General features: G+C 37.4%; 1 protein-coding gene across 1 annotated transcript in view; it reads left to right on the top strand.

Annotated features, from left to right (window-relative positions):
* The window catches only part of SEMA3D (semaphorin 3D), a gene marked incomplete at its 5' end in the record, with an annotated part of 126,269 nt that extends 105,428 nt beyond the window's left edge, over positions 1–20,841 (top strand). The window contains 3 exons of the mRNA XM_080818780.1: positions 2,313–2,377; positions 9,246–9,385; positions 17,010–20,841. Of these exons, the coding sequence (XP_080674906.1) occupies positions 2,313–2,377; positions 9,246–9,385; positions 17,010–17,435 (631 nt within the window). The 3' untranslated portion in view covers positions 17,436–20,841. The remainder of the gene's footprint in view (positions 1–2,312; positions 2,378–9,245; positions 9,386–17,009) is intronic.
* Between the last annotated feature and the right edge of the window lie 234 nt (positions 20,842–21,075).

The raw sequence follows: 21,075 nt of genomic DNA, 5'->3' as shown, positions 1-21,075 counted from the left end.
TCTCACACGAATCCCTTGCCTTACAGTTTCATGAGAAAAGAGATAGGAAACATGGTCTGCGGTAGGAATATTACAATTCAGTGTTGTTTTACACTTGTGCATAAAACTTAGTATGGAAGGAGGATAAAATAGTGTGTTCTGAAGTTCGGAAACGGGCAACTTTAGAAGTTCAGATAAGTTGTTTATATTCTTTTCCCTTCTCTATGTTAAATACCATTACAAGTTTGTTTTCCTTGACTACTTTGCCCTTGCTTACATTCCTCCCTTCTTCCCTTATTTTTAAATATATATATGTTTAGCCTTACTGTTTTGCAAATAAAGTTTGAATATATGCGTTTGTAAAAGTGTGGATTAGACACAGCCCGCAGCACATCGCAGTGACTTGGTTCAATTTTATTTCTACTACAGTAACTCTACAGTAACTTGGTCAGCTTCTGCCACTCAGAAATACTTAAATGTCAAACTGTTGCTCTGCTGTTTGCTGTTCATTGCTTTATGTGCTCTTAAAAATCATGCTATTTTGAGCCAACAAGACACACATGGGCAAAAGCACCGCAAAGCCATTCGAGCACTGGTCTGGTTTCAGCACTGTTTTCAACAGCGAAATAATTGGAAAGAACCTGAATGCCCTCCATATGACTGATGCTGGCTACATGTATTAACGACAACAATTTTTAAAATGTGTGTTCTAGTAACATTTTTTTCTTTAGTATTGTTCAAAGTGTATTTCTCCTCTATGTAAAATGTCAGCAAATTGTATATGGTGGGGTTTTGTTTGTTTTTGTTTTTTTATCTCTAGGTCTGTAGTAACAAAATAGGATGATAACAGGTGAGCATAGGTTCGTCCCATTAGTGCATACACACTTGTTTCTTACTTGACAAATCAGTCAAATTTCAAATTCCAGGAATCACAGATTGAATGTAGAGTACAACAGCAGGTACTGCTTAAAATTAGGAGATATTTTATATTCCCTGAAAATTTCACATTAGATGTGTATGGAGAGATACTATTATTACAAGTCAAAAGTAAAAAACCCCAACATTTTATTATAGTTTTTGGCTAAGAATATACTTATGATAGAGAGTCCTTGGGGAATAATTTTCTTTTCTAGAAGCTAAAAAACAAGAGTGCTCATTAGTTGGTAATGAACCTTCAGTTTGATGAATTGTCCTTGTTTCTTAAGAAGCCAAGATTTAAAAACATTCTTGACCTTATGTACCTTATGCCATTATAATTTTTCTTCTTATATTTCCCAAGACTGTATCTCTGATCTTTCAGACATGCCGCTGTGATATTTTCCCTTACCTTAACATAACATGCACATGAGCCCAAAAAAATGTACATGATAGATGAATCTTGCACGGGGTTATCACCTGATCAGCACTGCCCTGAAGGGACACCCTAGATGTTGCAGAGTTTACTGTGACTTTTATAGTTTCCAAAGTGCCGACATCAAATAGCCAAAGCCAATGAAAATATACTGTAAAAGCGTAAGACTTCTTTAACATTGATGTAGCAGCTTTTTCTTTTTTAATGTAATAGCTATTGTTTTAAGGAAAATATGGGACAATAATGCACAACACCACTATTTATTATTATCATTATCTCTACTCTCTGAAAAATGATGTGAACAAGCTCTCGGCAGATAGGTGTGACTTTGGGCCACTCCTGCCGTATCAAACTTGTACTTCCATCTGCACTTGACAATATTTAACTTGTTGCTTAATCAAATCTATGTAACAGTGAATCTTCGTAGGGTAAAGATTTGTGTATTTGTGTTTACTTCCCTGCCCACTAACTAAAGCTCTTATATCTTACTACTTTCCCATTGACTGATGGAAAAAAAGAAGGTAGGGAGAGTTGCCCCTGTTGGATGCATCTGAAACCTGGATTATATTTATAGTTGACCTATTCTACTGAATAATTTGTCTAAAGTCAGAGGAGCACTGGGTGTTATATGCAACTAATGAATCATTGAACACTACATCAAAAACTAATGATGTACTATACATTGGCTTAACTGAACATAATAAATAAAAAATAAACAAAACAAACAAACAAATAAGTAAATAAATAAATAAAATAAAGGTCTAGTCAAATTATTTCCAAAACAGGATTCACTCTCTTAGGACTCTATTGTTAGTAGTATTTGAATTACTGTAAGAATGATGGGAATATTGCCCTGTATTTAAATTGAGCCATAAGACAAGCGTAGTTCTGCTCTGCCACTGTTATTAGCGTTAGATGCAGACTTTATATATTACTGGCTCTCAGGCTTGATGTTCTAAACCATTTAATCCCTTTTCCATAGGCGAGCTAGACGGCAAGATGTGAAGTATGGAGACCCAATCACCCAGTGCTGGGACATAGAAGACAGTAAGTATAGCTTTAATATGTTTTTCTCCCATTTAAAACTTTAAGCCTAGTCTTTGTGTGTCTTTTTATTGTATGACTTAAAATATCTATTGTAGAGGAAGCTCTTATTTTATATAATGCGTATACTCTGGAAAAGCAACAGGAGATTTTATAAATCAACCCCCTGTCTACATGCCTAAGTGAATAATCCTTTGTTATATCATTATTTGTTTCATATGTCTTTTAAAATTCCTGTCCTTTTTTTTTGTACTTTTTACTGCCTTATCCATTCTTGTAAAGTTTAGAAACTGCTAATAAAGACAAAACAGGATATAGTCCAAAACATATGGACATTTAGGATAAACTCAGAGACCCTCCCAGAAAAGTCTGATGAGAGTGTAGGCACTTGTTAGAAAGTTAGCCTATGCATTGTTTGAGTTCATTATTAACTCATGGTTTCGTTCAATCAGTAAATGTTTATTAAGTGACTTCCACGTGCATGTAATTGTCCTGGGTACACTTTGGGACAAAGAAACTCCTTCGAGAGCTTAAGATTCTTTGGGGAGATGTCATAAAGCACAATTAGTGAAATGGGAGTTTAACAAAGAGAGTGATCACCAGAGGCTGTATTGTTCAGAGAAAATTTCAGGGAAGATCTTGAGAGTCTGAGTACAAACAGGACAGAGTGGAGAATAGAAAGACTTCTGTCGAGTCTGATAACCGAGAAAAAAACTATAAGAGTATATATTCCAAAGCTTTGGCTGCTTTCCACTGTCAAGCTCTACCTTCATTCTTTTTTTTTTTTTTTAAGATTTTATTTATTTATTTGACAGAGATCACAAGTAGGCAGAGAGGCAGGCAGAGAGAGAAGGGAAGGGAAGCAGGCTCCCTGCGGAGCAGAGAGCCCGATGTGGGGCTCTACCCCAGGACCCTGGGATCATGACCTGAGCCGAAGGCAGAGGCTTTAACCCACTGAGCCACCCAGGTGCCCCCAAGCTCTACCTTCAGATAGAAGGTGTATGCGCTTGCCTGTGCACACGTGCGCACACACACACACGCCTATGTGCACACGTGTGGGTACACACAGCTGGAGGAAGGAAGCTGCCTCCATCACATGGTTAGTGACCACCCCAGCACTGAACAAACAACCCAAACTTCATAGTCTATAACTGGTGGTCTGAAAGTTTTGTAGTTTAAAAACAAAACAATTAGTTATCATTCATAATTTCACTCTTCTGGAAAATAAGCTCCGGTCCAACATCGTACGTTCGACTCCCCATTCTAACGTGTGGGTGACTCCCCGTCATATCCAGTGTTTCATGTAGCAGTCGTTGCTGTGTGCTCTGATACGGTTTTTCATTTTCACACGTGAGATTTGTCAGAAACCATTATGGGTATTGAGGATACACCGGTGAATAAAAAAGAAACAACCCTCGCATCCCTGGAAATTCTGTTCATGTTGTGTTAGGGGGAGGTGCAGACGGGAAACTTAAAAACAAGTACAATATATTCTCTGTCAGATAGTGATAACTGTCATAAAGAAAGTGACAGAAAACAGTTCCTGTGGAGGGTGGAGACAAGTGACTCATCATATCCTGTTCCTGCTACAACCCACCACACCCAGCTTTGCTCACCGTCATCATCACTGCCCCAGATCAATTTTTTGTCAAGGTCTCCAGCAGTTTCCACCTTGCCGGATCCAATGGCCAATTTTTAGTTCTCGTTTTTACTTCATGTCCAACTCCCTCCTCCTTGAAACACAATCTTCATTTGACTTCCACGCAGGCACATCCTAGAAACAGTCCTTATGGTCCCATGAGAGCTGAGTGCTTATTATTTAGGAATTTTGTGAGCTGGTTTTAAGCCATCTGTGGCTTGATTTCAGGTGTAGTGGTAGTTTTTGCAGTAGGAAAATGAACAAGAACTACTAAACAGGGCTTTTTGTTTTCAAAGAGATGTGTTCCAGCACCCCTAGCCTTCATGGCCCCACATCCTTCTGGTTTTCCCCTTACTGTACGGGTTGTCCTTCTGAGGGTTCTTAATCTGTCTTTTTCATCCCACCATCTAAACAGAAAATCTCTGCCTCTTCACTGCCTACCGCCATCAATTTCAAATAGGATCTGAGGCAATTTGCTCCCAAATCCAGAGTCCAGTTCTAAACCCTCTCCTGTGTGCAGACTTGTATGACTTGCATTCCCAGCCAAGAGCCCCTCTTAGATGCCTAATTACATCCCAAATTATATCTGAGAAAGAATTTGTGTTTTTTCCTAGACTTTATTGTTCTGCAGACCTTCCCATATTAATAAATAGTGCTCTCATTCACTCAACTTCTTAGGGACGAAAGCGGCTAGGCGTCATCTTTTTATTTTTCTCTTCCTTTCACATCCTAGTACCAACCTCTCAGTAAGTCCTTATAACCCTGTGGCTGCGTCTGCTCCTCCTTCTCATTCCCTGCGTACATGTCCACTTAACCCAAACCCCCACCACACCTCTCCCAGAGCTGTTTATTTGGTTCCCCTGCTTCCATGCTTACACCTGGTCGATCTCTGTCCCACTTGGTAGCCTGAATGACCTTTCCAGAGACTTCAGCTTCTGAGAACAATGAGAAGAAACAATGAGAAGAAAATCCACAGCCTTTACCAGAGCCTTCAGACTCTTCTTACTCTAGCTCCGGTCACGCGCTCTGAGCCCCTCTCGCAGTCCCTGTTACATGGCTCACTCACCAGCTTTCTCCTTCTCAAAAGCCCCAGGCTTGTTCCTGCAATTAGACTTGAACTTGTTTCCTCTGTACCTGAAGAACTCTTTAGGTACTGTGTCCACATAGCTGCATCTTCACACCGTTTAATTTTATGGTTAAAATGTTCATTTCTCAGAGACAACTCTTCTGACCATCCTGTCTGAAATACCTTTCTCCCCATTCTACTTCCTACTCTCTGATCTGCTTTATTCTTACTTGGAGGGCACAGCACGCCCAAATGCTATATTCTTTATCGATTTCATTCACTTGGTGATTTTGTCTCTGTCCCTGGAATGTATACTGTGCTGTAGGCACACAAGAATGTTTGGGTAGTGCATGGTAAAGGGAAGCATGCTTAGCTGGATGGCATTCGAGCTGCACTATGAGGGGAAAGACAAATTTTAAAGCACGCAAAGCACCAATAATTAAAGTCAGAAAGACCTCACGTAGGTTGGGCTAAGTGTGTGAGTTTATGTGTACCCTGCAGCTTATAAGGAGTTGTTTCATATTTCTAAGACAAAGCATTTTTTAAGAAAACAGAATTGACACCTGTAGAAGAAAAGCCAGAGACAGAGAATCAACTGTGGGAATTAAAGTAAAAGGTATGAGGGTATTTACAAACTATTTGCAATCTTAAGGAGACTTTTTGGTTAAGTTATAACTGACATATAACATATTAGTTTCAAGGATATACCAATAATGATTGGATATTTGTATACATTACAAAATAATCACAATGGGTGTAGTTAGCATCCCTCACCACACATAGTTGTAAAAAGAATTGTTTCCTTGTGATGAGAAGCTTTAAGGGGTCCTCTCTTGGCAACTTTGAAATATGCAATACCATGTAATTAACTATAGCCATCATGCTATATATTACATCTCTGGGACTTACTTATGCCTTTTGACCCCCTTCGCCCATTTTGCCCACCTTCCACCGCCTGCTTCGGGCATCCACCAATCTGTTCTATGTATTTGTGAGCTCAGTCTTTTTGTTTATTTTTAGATTCTGTATATAAATGAGATCATGTGGTATTTTTCTCTCTCTGACTTACTTCACTTAGACTAATGTCCTCAAGACCCATCCCTGTTGTCACAAATGGCAAGATTTTCTTCATTTTTGTGACGGAAAAATATTCCATTGTGTAGCTGTATGCCACATCTTCTTTATCCATTCATACTTGATGGCACCCACTGCTGTTTTCATATCTTGACTATTGTAAATAATGCTGCAGTGAACATGGAGCGATACATCTTTTCAAGTTAGTGTTTTTATTTTTTTTTTCAGGTAAATACCTAGAAATGGAATTGCTAGATCATATGTTAGTTACATTTATCATTTTTTGAGGAACCTCTAAATTGTTTTCTATAGCGGGTGCACTAATTTACATTCCCACCAGCAGTGCACAAGTGTTTCCTTTTCTCCACATCCTCACCAACACTTCTTATTTCTTATCTTTTAGACAATAGCCAGTCTGACAGATAGGAGGAGACATGTCTCTGTGGCTTTGATTTGCATTTCCCTGATGATGAGGGATGCTGAGCATCTTTTCATGTACCTAGTGGCCATCTGTTGTGTTTTCTTTGGAAAAATGTTTATTCAGTTCCCCTGCTCATTTTTAAGTGGATTATTTGGGGAGTTTTGCTATGGAGTTGTATGAATTATTTATATAATTTTTATGTTAAGCCCTTATCAGATATATGATTTGTAAATATTTCCTCCCACTTAGTAGATTGACATTTCATTTTGTTGATGGCTTTCTTTGCTGTGCAAACGCTTCTTAGTTTGGTGTAGTCTTACTTGTTTATTTTTGTTCGTGTTGCTTGTACTCGGGCATCAAGTTAAAAAAATCATCAGTAAGATCAGTGTCAAGGAAACTACTGTTTATATTTTCTTCTGGGAGTCTTAATGGTTTCAAGTCTTACATTTACGACTAAAATCCATTTTGAGTTAATTTTTGTGTGTGGTGTAAGATAGTGGTCCAGTTTCATTGTTTGACGTTTGGCTGTCCAGTTTTCCCAACACCATTTGTGGAAGAGACAGTCCTTTTCCTATTGTATATTCTTGACTCCGTTGTTGTGAAATACTTGGCTATCTACATGTAGGTTGATTCCTGAAACTCTCTATTTAATGTTCTATTGATCTGTGCCTATTTTTATGCCAATACCATACTGTTTTAATTACTATAGTTTTGTAATATGGTTTGCAATCAGGGAGTGTGATACCTCCAGCTTTGTTCTTCTTTGTCAAAGATTGCTTTGGCTGTTCAGAGTCTTTTATGGTTCCATCCAAATTTTAGGATGATTTATTCTTCTGTGAAAAATGTCATTTGAATTTTGATCGTGATTGCATTGAGTTTGTAGATTGCTTTGAGTAGTAGGGACATTTGACAATATTAATTCCTTTAATCCATGAGCATGAAATTCCTTTTCATTTACTTGTGCCTTATTCAGTTTCTTTAACGAATGCTTTATAGTTCTTAGTGTGTAGGTGTTTCACATCCTTAGTTAAGTTTATGCCTAGATATTCATTCTTTTTGATGGAATTGTAAATGAGATTGTTAAAAATGGGAACTGTAAAACTCAGAAATGAAACGAAGATTATTGGTAACAACAATGAATTCATTGCTTGTCAAACTGACGTCGTGACGACTTTGTGTCAAGGGGTCACTGTTTTTGCTTATTGGATAAAGGATTCAGATTCAGCTATTTCACTTCTCTCCTTGATTTCACTAATGTAGATTTTACTGACTTGACCGGTTCTTTGCTTGAATCAGTCTAATTGAGTTTCTCTCCAGTCCTTGCCCCAGCACCTTACAATCAGCCTGCAAACTCCCTGCTTTGTTCAGGAGCTCTTTTTTCTCAGGAGAATGGCATCCGTGGCTATGAAATAATGCGTGTCTTTCTCTTCCGTGATTGACACTGCGATCTTTCTGTGCATTAGGAATTTATTAACTGTGAAAATCATAGATATAATCTGTTGAATTGTCAGGGATCGTGGATATCTTACAAGTTTCAAATGGAATCCACACATTTTGAAGGTTAGAGGAGGTTAATTCATAATGGTGTCAGCACGCCTGACTTAATCATTGCTGGTAAAACACAAACAAGTTCAAAAGGAGTTTCTTCAAAGGAAAGTCTAACTATTGGATAAATGCGCATTCATGCCATTTGCTGATAATTTTGTCTGCTTACATTTAGGATTCGTAGAGGTCCCTTAAGCCTTACTCTTCGTTTATGCCTAAAATGCTAAGTAGGCCCATCTGCAGAATTGAGACATCTGAATATATGATGAAAAAGTGCATGTTTGGGCCAGGCTGAACAGCCGTCATTTTTTATTTGATCAAATTTGAGCTACAGATCTTAGATCACACATGGGACACAGCCTTTGGCTATTCTGGATGGAATGTATTTCAGATGGTGCAGTTGATTTACGAGAATAAGGTGTCTGAGACACTGTTCCTTTAGCATCCCATTAACTGTCTTATGGCAAATGCATGTTGGGCTTAAGTATCGCTCTTTGAATAAAAGAAAACTGTTTTTTTTAGTAGATAATGCAGATAAGGCCCACATTCAGAGTATTACAGCATCTAGCTCAATAATCTAGCTAGAAGCATCTAGGTCAATATTATCATTAAAGAATTTTATCAAGTATAGACCCTTGTACTTACTTTTTTGATATTAAAATGTCTTCATGTTATATGGTCAGCTCTGTGGATCAATTCATGATAGAATTTCTCCTAAAGGATGAAGTAAATTCTTCTTCTCGAACTATCCACAAAATTGGTTGCATTTTATTACAAATTAAAACATGTGAAGCATTGAAAGACACTAAAGTTTTATTCAGTTCAGCTCAGAGAAATAGATTCAAGGTTTAGAGTTGGGTCTTATGAATTCTTATTTGAAAAAAAAATTGCAAATTGTTAGTATATTCATGAAAGGTTAAAATTGCAGTGCAGGGATAGAGTTTTAAAAGTCAATCTATTAGATAATATTTGACTCTTAGGTAACAATATTTTATTATGAATTTCCTTTCTCTTTAATAATGTATATGAATCTTTCCCCCATAGCATCTGTTCTAAATCAGTCTATTTTCCCATTGCTTTTAAAATAAGGTCAAGGTTAATCTCCTATTCCATGTTTGCTTTCCAGGCATTAGTCACGAAACTGCTGATGAAAAGGTGATTTTTGGCATTGAATTTAATTCAACCTTTCTGGAATGTATACCTAAATCCCAACAAGCATCTATTAAGTGGTATATCCAACGGTCAGGAGATGAGCATCGAGAGGAGGTAAGTTAGTAGTCACCAGAGAATGATCACCTTGAGGGAAATAGTGTAAAAGCTAAATCAAGTTTTGGTTGAGAGAGATGTTCAATGTTTAGTGCCATACAGTATTCTCATGACTATTTGATAAAAAGGAAGATAACAATTTATACTCACTAACATGAAACTTAACAATGCATAGGAGATAAGAATAGGACAACTTAATACAGATACATTAACAAAGTATATTTAAAAGAGGATTGAATTTTTATGAGAAATTTACATAATTTTTTTCAAAAATTTTTTTCTCATTGGTTGTCTATATTGTAGAACAATTCCCTGATCAAAAATAAGAGCACAATATTTTCCTCCACAGTAAGATAAGGACTAAATTCTAACTCAGATTGTGTTTAACTTCTATCATAAAATAAAACAGGTTGAATATGTATAACAATAGAAAGATCTATCTTTGTTATATCATATGGACAAGTTGAATAACTAGCTGGACATGTACCTTTTCACAGTTATATATTAAAATTAAATTAACAGGGGAAAGTAACATGGATGTTTCCTTCATCTTTTTTTACTTTTTCTGTTTCAGTCTTTCTAGGACATCCATAGGAGTTGAAACAGTCACAGAAATTTTGTGAGGTAGATAGGTTATGTATGTTACTGAACTTAATGAGACAATTTCAGGTAGCTTGAGAAATCCTGTATTATTATTAGAGGGCCATGAAACAAAGGGTAATTGGCAGGGTTTTTATTTTTCTCTTTCAGAGCCTAAGAGAAACCAGTGACACTCATTACAGAGTTCTAATAGTCCCAATATTAAACTGAGGACAAGGTAGCGAGTAATTGAATGAACTTGGGATTCAGAATTAGATGCTTGATTGAATTCTGGTTCTGTGTTCTTTGGTAATATCACTGAGCCCATATGGGCCAGAATTTTCTAATGTGAACAAAATAAATGCAAAAGTTACTATGAAAATAAAATGAGAAAATACAGAAGAGAATGTGAATTTCAAAGCAGAGGATTATTCACAAGTGTAAAATACATGTATACAATTGCAGATACTCTCCATCAGGAAGATGTGTGAAATATGAACTAGCACTGATCACATGTTCAGTTGACTGCTGAGGATAATGAGCAGGTCGTGACTTCTCTAACACTTAGTTTCTCTGTCATATAAATAGGCAGACCAAATGCTCTAAAATACAGCCTCCTTGATAAGTCTGTAAACATTTAAGGGACACCCGGGTGGCTCAGCCAGTTAAGCATCTGCCTTCCGTTCAGGTCATGACCTTGGGGTCCTGGAATCCAGGTGGGCATCAGGCTTCCTGCTCAGTAGTGGAGCTGCTTCTCCCTCTGTCTCTCTGATCACACCCCCCACTCCCAACTCATGCTCGCTTTCTCTTTCTCTTCTCTTGAATAAATAAATAAAATCATTAAAAAAATAAAATAATGTATGTAATCAGTCAGACATTAGTATAATATTAGTGGTTTTCAACTGCAGTCGATTTTGCTGCTACACTGTCCACGTCTGGCAAATATCTAGAGACATTCTAGATATTGAATAGATAGTCACAGCTGGTGGGAGGTGGTGCAGAGGCTGCTCTTGGCATCTTGTGGATAGAAGTCAGGGATAAGGCTAAACATTCTTCAGTTCACAATTCCTCACAATAAAGAATTCTGTTGTCCCAAACTCAGTGGTGCTGAGGTTGAGAAGCCTTGCAGTAGAAGGACCAAATTTTATCATAAGAAATTGATGTAAAGATGTGTTTCACTGTTACCTTAAGGTGGTAAGACCTTTCTCTTCATCTGAAATCTTCAAGAACAGTTTTTTAAGCTAAAATGTTGACTCTTTACATAGTTAAAACCAAGGGAATACTCCAGTGTTTGTTATGTCAGATTTCTCCAATAAAACTTGATGCTTCATCATGACTGACATCCATAAATTCTAAGATTATGGCATATCCACATTTATACTAAATGGTTATTTTAAGAGCCCCATTTTCCCCAATATATATTAAAGAATTTTCTGACCTGGAAGTGATTATGTAACTTTGAAACAGAAAGCATTAACTTTTTATCAAAGAAATCTTGGGGGAATGTTTTCTGAATGTTTTTAACATGCAGATTTTTAGTTACAGTGCAATATTTTACTTTTAAATGTCCCAAACTAGTATTTTGATTTTACAGTCAATAAGTTTTGATCATCTCTCATCAGGAAAATAGAAATCTTTAATAATTATGTTTCTTCCATGGCAAATTTAATCTGACTTTTAAAAAAGTATGTTGCTCTGCTTGGGGTAATCTCTTAGTTACAAATACATACATTGGCCTATTTGTGTTTGCATTCATGTCTTTTATCTTCCTGAAAAGGCAAGACACTTTTAAGAGTGTATCACACAGTCATGGTGATACCATGCTCCATGAATCTTAATGGAGCAGAAATAGTGTATTTCACTTCAAAGTATCTTAGCTGTAATATTGCAACTGGTATTTTCATCTACATTTGTAAGTAGGTAGTTACACATTGTCCAGGATATGTGATCCTGCTTCCTGAACTGAGGAAAGGGGCAAGATCCAGACTAGATGTGAAGCACTTTTCCCAGCAGGCTACCTTCTGCTCCGGACCAAGAAGGTCACAGTTCGGAATCTTTCCCCTACTGAAAAAAACCCCGTGGGAGGGACTAGAATCTCCTGTGGCACAGAGGCTGTCACCAGCTTATTCTCTGCCAGGAGGAGAACATTTCCTCACTGAGCTGTTTCACAGTTGGGTGCTATTGGGGAGGTCATGAGTCACTTATCTGCTGACTTCCTTATAAAGCTACTCTTGAAATTGATGATGTTTATGCTGTAAGTAGTGAGTTAATCGACAGTCCCTGAGCTTCTGTTGAACTCTTGGGGTCTGAATGACTAGAAGAAGGAATACCTTCTGCCATTTGTGGTAATATTTGTGTGTGTGTGTAGCTTTTAAAAAGCATTTTAAAAACATCTTCAAATATTTGTATTTTTCTCTTTGTAGGTCCTTGTTTTATTGTTGTTCTTTCTATTATAAAAGCAATACAGGGGTGCCTGGGTGGCTCAGTGGCCTAAAGCCCTGCCTTCAGCCTAGGTCATGATCCCAGGATCCTGGGATCAAGCCCCGCAGCCCCGCTTCTTCAGGGTCTCTGCTCCGCGGGGAGCCTGCTTCCCTTCCTCTCTCTCTGCCTGCGTCTCTGCCTACTTGTGATCTCTGTCTGTCAAATAAATAAAATCTTTAAAAAACAAAAATAAAAGCAATATAAATGGTTTTAAAAATATAGGGACATATAAAGGATTGTGAGCCCTCTATTCCAGCTTTTTTCCACTAACCGTTATACTGTGAGCATTTTCCTTAACATTCTATTATAATACCATATTTTTCCTGGCCCTTATACCCGCTACCCTGATGTCACAGTCACCAATGATTATTCCATGTTATTTAAATAACATGTTTCCTCTTAAAAAAAAAACTAGTCAGCTTCCTGGTATCTAAATCCTCCTCTGCTTTCCTAAATGCTTTCTTGGGACAAATCTTTTGGGGTAAGATAACTGAGTGAAAGGCTTTAATTATCTTATGGCTTTTGATAAACAACGATACGTTGCTAATTTCTCATCAAGGTCACCATATTAGTACCTTTTCTGAACTGCTGAGGCAAAATTGCGTATTACAGTTTAAGAACATCGTTACTAGTTTGATATGAAAAATGTCATATAACCCAAACATATTATGTAAATATCTATATTTTAAAGATTTATTTATTTATTTATTTATTTGGGAGTAGGGGGAAGGGCAGAGGGAGAGAGTGAGTGCGGGGCCTGACACAGGACTTGATCTCACACCTCTGAGATCAGGACCTAAGCCGGAGCAAGAGTTGGATGCTTAACCAACTGTGCCACCCAAGGGCCCCTGTAAATACCTATTTCTTTGAATATTAGTGGCTGTGAATTTACCTTGTCATGTTTTTTAGCTGTTGGTTTCAGGTGTATTTGGTGAAGTGCTTTACCCATCATTTGCTTAGTTTGCATTGACTTAGAATACATTGATGTATTCATTAAAAATCATTTTCACAAGCCTTTTCTATATTATCGATGTTAACATTCTAATGTTATACATGTTAGAAGTAACTTACTATGTCTGTTGTCTCCAAATTTTTTGTTCCTCACAAAGAAGAGTTTTATATTTCATGGAGACAAATCTGTAGATTTATATGTCTATGATTTCTCACTCATTATGCTTAGAAACTCTTTCCCCAATAAAACAGCAACTATATATTTTTTCCAATTATCTTATGATGTTATTACTACCATCCCAATTTACATTTTCTATTTACACTTACTCAAAGGTACCAAATTAATCTAGGGGTTAGATATATATATAAATTCAAATTTTCTTTTCTTTTAAATAACGAGTTGCCTCTGCACTATTTTTAAATAAGGCTTCTATGTTTGTTGCAGAGAAGAGCTATTCTTGAAGGCCCAGTCACTTCCAAGACAATGTAATACTTTAGCTCTGAGAGAACTGACAGGTGAATTATCTGCAAAGGAATTACCATTAGGCTGCTATTATCGGAGAGCAGAGTCCCTGACCTTTACCTGCTGCTTAGTACCTAAATGTCCTTTGTCCCTCTCCACGTTACTCTTTTCATTTTAAATGAATTGCCCTTCACTGAAGATCTACATTTAATAATGCCAAATATATTATCCTCGTTCACATTAGGCAAATGAATAGTCGACCCCAGTTCAAGCATGGTTTTGATTTAGCTGAGCGGTTCTTATCACTTTTAGAGTGGAGAAAATTCCATGAGTTTAAATCAGTGGCCAGAGATTACATTATCTCTTTGTAAAGGAGCTGCATTTTCTAAATGGACTGTGCTGACATCTCACCGTCGAGATACAGTCTGCGGAATGTATCCTCTTCCAGCGGGGAATGAAAGCGACACAGAGAATGGGAATGTAAAGTAGGCCAACGTGAATCAGCCGCTTTGTTGCAGTGGTGCAGGTTCCTGTCTCTAGATCGCAAAAAAAAAAAAAAAAAAAAATCCTAGGAAAATATATCAATCCCAACTGTACTTTATTAGAGATATGATTTCAATCAACGCCTATTTTTGAAGATTCAGGTAGAAAAAAAAAAACACTGAAATGATCTAATGAACATTAGATAGATCCAGAAAGAAATTTATTAAAGCAAGTTTTATATCTATGCGTCAAAAAAAAAAAAAAAAGAAAGAAAGAAAGAAAAGAAAAGAAAAACCAAGCGTTCACCGAAGAAAGGAAGAGGAAAGTAAGGAGTAAAGAGATGCCAGGTGTTTATGAACCTTGGGAGTCCTGTAGCCACGGACATGGCCTGGAAAGGAGGGCAGGGGAGCCGGACTCCAGAGTAAAGCAGACAAACAGGATACAGAAAGAGAATAACAGGGATAATGATGAAGTGTTACGTAATGTGCGTGAAATCAAAGTCATAATTTCTTCCTGTCAGGAGATTAAAGAGAACAATAAAAAGTCGTGAGTCAGAGCTGTGACAATCTCTCAAAGCCACATGAAGTGCAGTTTAAGCATTAGCGAGTGTCCCAGTTACGAAAAGGGAATCTAGAGATGACATGGAACTGAAGTCACCCACTTTGACTGTCAGGCTCATGACCACGGGCCATTTTCTATGAGGAGAATTACAAAGATAAAGGCTTTAGAACGTCACCTCTCAGCTCTCCCACTCTCCCGCAACACTGGCAGTAGTCTATAATGTTCCTAATAATACTTCACACTTTAACCTTCAAAGATCTTTACTTTTAACCCCCCAATGCACCATATGCTATGTCGCCAACTTGATAAATGGAAGACCAGTTGGGGAAGATAAATGAGTAATCACAAGAGGCAGAGTGCGCAGATAAGGACCAGATCCTCGGCTATGGAGTCAGCGTTTTGTGATCTAAGATGTATTTAAAATTTACAGCATAATTCCTACAATAAAATCATTTAAAGGAAAAGGTACATGTAGTGTGTTAAATGTGAGTTTGCTATCTCTGTTGAAGATTGGTCCTTGAGCATCCTCCCAATTCAAGTTCACATTTATTTTAGGCACGAGGCTCCCCAGATCTCTGAGAATGTAAGTGAATTCACCATTAATGTGTATTACGGTCGCATTTTAAAATGCTTGGGCCTTTAAAATCAATCCATTCTTAAAATAAATAGTGTACACCCAAATCACCAAATGGGGAAAGTTAAGGGAAACAAACAAACGAACAAAATCCTGATGGTGTGGATTCAGCCTGGAAGGCAGGCAGGCTGGAGACCATTCAGCCTCAGTAACCGAGGACCTGGGCTGTGACCTACCTTTGGTACCAGTGGTGCGCCACCAGCTGCATTTCTCTGGCATGGAGGGTGGTTGGCTATATACTTGTTAGTTAACTGGGCCGGTTGCCAGAGATGTTTCTTTTCCTTTTCTCATATTTCCAGAACAGGAGGGATTTTTTTCCTACATATCTTTCACATAAAGATGCGAAGTCCACCCACTGTGAATACATTTAATTTAGCTGTCTTTATACCTCCTTGATTTCCGTCAACTGAAAGCCTCAAGTACAGGGGCAGATGTGTAAACTGGGAAATCTTCCCGACTTCTTTGTTGTTTTTGTTGTTGTTACTCTACTTAACACCGAGACCTTCAACAAAATTCCACACGGAACAGGGCTCTGGTGTGGGTAAACAGGCCCCAGTTTTAAGGAAGGTAGGTTTGCTCTTCACACCAGCCAGCGGGCCAGTCAAGCTCAAATGTTTGAATTGTCTTTCAGGACGCTGGCTTCAAAGGGCAAAGAGCGTCCCATTCCAGGAGGGGTTCTTTTTGCTCATTGAGTTTTCTCACACTTGAAATCACATTACTGTGTTATAGTATACCGAGGTATGGCAAATATTTCCACAAAGGACATAATCTCAAGTGTCACATGTACACATGGTATCAAAATTCGGTCCATAGTAAAAAGGGAAATTCAGCTTTAAATGTTGCTAACCTTCGGACTAGGGTCCTACTCAGTTATAGCTCCAACACCCAAAAAGCTGTATCCATGCTTTTCCATTAGACTGTTAACAAGTCACCACTTAGAGTCTCCATATGCTATTCAGCTCGCTTATTGGGTGATATCCAGAAAACAGAGTAAATTCCTTTTGCACTCATTGTTCTATTTCTCCATTACAGGTGGTAGCATGCCCTAAAAGCTCTTTTTCTGCACAAAGGCTGTCAATGTCTGGCTCTAGTTCTGAAATTTAAATACCGATTGGTGTTCTTAATATACCACTCGGTATCTGAAATCTCTATATAGATGGTTCGTTGATAGTTTCCAGTTTTACTTCATTGGTTTTTATAGCTTTTCTTTCCTATCTGTAGACTGGGAGAAAACTAACTATATTCAGAGGTTTAGTTAGATAATAATGAGAGGCAAACATGCATCTTTGGGGGCTGTTACTTTAATGGAATTTTTAAAATTCTCTTCAACTATGGCTGATAATATTGCGCCGACGACAGAGATGGGGATAGATCTCTTAGGTTCAACTAAGTAAAACTAGGTTTGCCTCTGTTCATTTGCTCATAGCCCTCTCTGTTTTCCATTTATTACCTACATTTTTCTAATTCTGCAGTTGAAACCTGATGAAAGGATCATCAAAACAGAATATGGGCTACTGATTCGAAGTCTGCAGAAGAAGGACTCTGGAATGTATTACTGCAAAGCCCAGGAACACACTTTTATCCACACCATAGTGAAGCTGACTCTGAATGTCATTGAGAACGAACAGATGGAAAATACCCAGAGGGCAGAGCACGAGGAGGGGCAGGTCAAGGATCTGCTGGCTGAGTCACGGCTGAGGTACAAAGACTACATCCAAATCCTCAGCAGCCCAAACTTCAGCCTCGACCAGTACTGCGAACAGATGTGGCACCGGGAGAAGCGAAGACAGCGAAACAAGGGCGGCCCGAAGTGGAAGCACATGCAGGAAATGAAGAAGAAACGGAATCGAAGACATCACAGAGACCTGGATGGGCTTCCTAGAGCCGTGGACACGTAGTTGTCTGTTTAATTTAAAGAAAAGAATTCTTTACCTGCAAAAATACCGCCTTCTGTTTTGTGCACCCTATATACTAACTCATAAGAGCTTTCCATGGAGTTTTGCTAAGGCAGAGCACACAAGAACAATGATCTGAATAAGACTATATATGGCGAATATGGCCTAGTAAAGGCAAATAATTCATCTGAACCAGTCTTCCAAGAACTAAACACGTACCTGCAAAGTATCGGAATTATCCTCAAAATGGGGGCTTTACAGTTGTAAATGTTTGCTGTGCCGAGTTTTTGAATTTATTATGTGATGTAAATAACTGAGCTGAGTGGGCATCAAATTTGGTGTTATGATAAGGTGCTCTATTTCTCTTGTATGGCCATTAAGCATGGACTTGACCATGCCGTTGTGCTATATATGCGTTCTTAGGAACAGATATATCATTCCACTCTAGAACTGGCTACCTTGTGGTAGGAGTTGGAGGGAAGACACAAATTCATACAGCTCACGCTATCAGCAGGAACTTTCACTCTTGGTGCAGGGTTCAGGAATTTGGCGAGGTGCGTTATTTCAGACCACAGAGGTTACATTCGGTGTACAGCAGTGTGATTTACTGAAGGATATAAATGTTCCTCCCAGGGTTCCTTATGACTTGTCAAGAGTTAACAAGTTCACAGAGAGAAGTTGTTGCTCGGTTATGTCTTTTTGGAATGTATACTGAGCTTACAGGGATGGAACCCTTCATAAATATTTTAATAAGTGATGGCAAAACATTTTAATAAGGGAAACACCGTGATGTATCCTGTGTCCTAATGGGAAGGCATGCAGATGGGATTTGTTAAGAGACAGAAAGAAGGACAGTGATAAATTCTAGCTTTGGGGAAAATTCATGTTCTCATAAAAAGGAAGAACAATCACAAATAAACTGGGCAAAATGTTATGTAGCTTTATTCACTAGAGTGTAAGTAGCTGCCAATTTGTAATCCATCTGTTAAAAAAAACTCCACCTTATAACAAACTGCTAGTGAAAGTCTGAGGAAAAGTAAATTTTCTAGATCATGAGAAGAATGAACACAAATTTATTTACAACCAATGGGATTTCAGTAGTACTTCCTCTCTTTCTAAAATCTCATTATATTCTGTAAATTATTTCCATTTACTGCCTTTATTCCCTCCTGAATATTGGATTATTGGATTTTATTTGAGTGAATAGGGAAAGAACAATATATACATATATGGAGAGATAGAATTAGGTAGACAACGGTGATGGGGAGCGGGGATATATATTTGTTGAGTAATAGAACAAATGCAAAAATGTTGACAACGGAAAGGGTTAAATTAACTCTTTGACATCTTTTCTTCACACAATCTTTTTGCATTTCCGAGATTGTATGCTGTAATTCAAGTAGCATTATTTTAGTAATTTAATAATAAATAAGCCTAATGCATGTAAGGAAACCGAACTCACAGCATTAACATAAACATTCTTCATATTTTGTTAGCACTTTCAAATGTTTCCAATTTGACTCTCCCTCTCTGCGGACGTATGGTATGTTTCCTGCCTGTTGGAGCAGAACTCACCTTTCCTTCTTGGAACACGAACCCTTTGCCTTCTTCTGTTTTGCCTCTTCACGCCCTTTTTAGTGTGAAATGAAAAATTAGTCACTTCCTCACATGGAAGGCAGCCTTTCAGAAAACTGAATAGCAGACATTGCTTGTCTCGCATGCATTCTGCGTGTCTTGAAAGAAGAGCCTGTGAGAACCTGTGTGGTTAGCGGGCGCCTTCTGAGAATTTCAGTATCATGTCTGTGACTGCCTTTATGGTCGGAACGTTCAGTCTTACATTCACTTCCTCTGCCTTGCTTACCTATCTCAAAGTAATCACACGGCTGTACGAAGTTAGGGACCCCTTTTGAAATGATACCTGTGAATATTTGTGGATGTTTCACTAGATGGAAACCTCAAAGTTTTGTTTTGTTTTTCAAAGTGAACCAGAAACAATCACTCTTAAAAAAGTAATGCGGAATAGCTGAGGGGGTTGTGGGGGGGAATCAGGCTGCAAATTGCATATCGCAGGGAGAGTGTTTGTGATTCCTGATCTGCCGGGTTTAAATGTCCCAGGAACTCATGGCAAGCGCAAAGCAAATAAATGGGAACATGTTTCATTTTTAAGATTTCCTAAGATTTGTTTATCAGACAGTCATGAGCAAAGTATAGGTGACTTTGGGAAAATTACATGAAGCTCAAATGTTAGGATTGACCTATGTAATAAATTTGGTTTTCATCAGAATATGAATGTTCAGGCCATTTTTAATTACTCTTTTCTGATCTTAATTATTTAGATAAAATTTGGGTAACCTCTTTTACTTTACAGCTAATATTTTGGCTGCTTTGGATCTAAAACAGTAATTTATGATAATTGCTTAAAATATATTTGAAATATTGTAAATATTGAGTAAACAAAATCTCATAGAATAAAAAAACCATATGGGCAAAGGTTTATGTGTATTTATAAAGACAGGACATCTAAGCTACATTTAATTTTTTAACCTTTTAATTGCCTGGAACACTTGGATGGACAGTATGAATATATTAACTCTAGAGATGAGATACAATAATATACTTCCTCACCACTGAAGGTTTTACCAAATTTTCCTTGAAATAATGAAAAATAAAATTATAGATAGTAGTTTTAGATATGTTTAAGAAATGAGCTATCTATAGAGAAGTCTTAAAATGTCTGCCTAGTCTTGGTTTCATATTTTTCTCCCCTGTTTTGAATACATACGTCTTTAACTTGCATATTCTCTCCTGCATTTCATTCCAGCTATTTATGCTGCTAAATGGAATCCTGCCTTTCTGCATACATTTACATTCAATTTATTGGGAATTTTAAGAGTTTGCTTAGAAACGAGGAGTGTAAGTAATTAATTTATGTAGATCCTTTTTTTCCTCCAAAGAGCTCAACACACTACATTCATATTACTGAATAAACATTTCTGAAAACCAACCAAATTACTTAAGAGATGGAAAAATAGTCATAAAGAAATTCAGAAATTTGCAAAAGCTACAACAGTAGAAGAAGTGCAGTCTACACCAGAACTCTTCAATCTGTTGGCTAACTGATGCTCATTTACAATATGCTGCCTACAAAATGGTCTTACTATTGAATTCTGCCTTTGGTCTATATTTCAGTTCCTTTATGCTATTAAGTTTTGTTCCTGCTGAATTGTATAGACTCGATTAAAAAATAAGTTTTCAGTGGCCAGTGCCTGTTTTTCAACATTATCAAAATTAAGCTTTCAAAGACAATTTTCTATTATCCAGATGGCCACAAAACATTAAGTTGCACAATAGCATAAATTAAACACTGATTATTTTAAACTTAAACATAAGCTATATTTCATATTATCATAAATACAAAGAAAAATTAAAACTGAAACAGCTTCTCTTTAGAATGTTACATTTGTCTTAGACAACATGTTGGAAAATTGATTAACCTTATTGAGAATGGACAGTTTAGGAAAAAAGAGATATTTGAAGTGTTTTTATAGAAAGATATACTTTTCTCACAGGAAATAACCAAAATATTTAAATAACTTAGCTTACATGTGAGGTTAAAAAGTAAGATCTAAAATTCCAGCATTCT

Source organism: Martes martes, assembly GCF_963455335.1.
Source record: "Martes martes genome assembly, chromosome: 11".
Taxonomy (NCBI): Eukaryota; Metazoa; Chordata; class Mammalia; order Carnivora; family Mustelidae; genus Martes; species Martes martes.
This window is presented reverse-complemented; position numbering and strand designations above follow the sequence as displayed.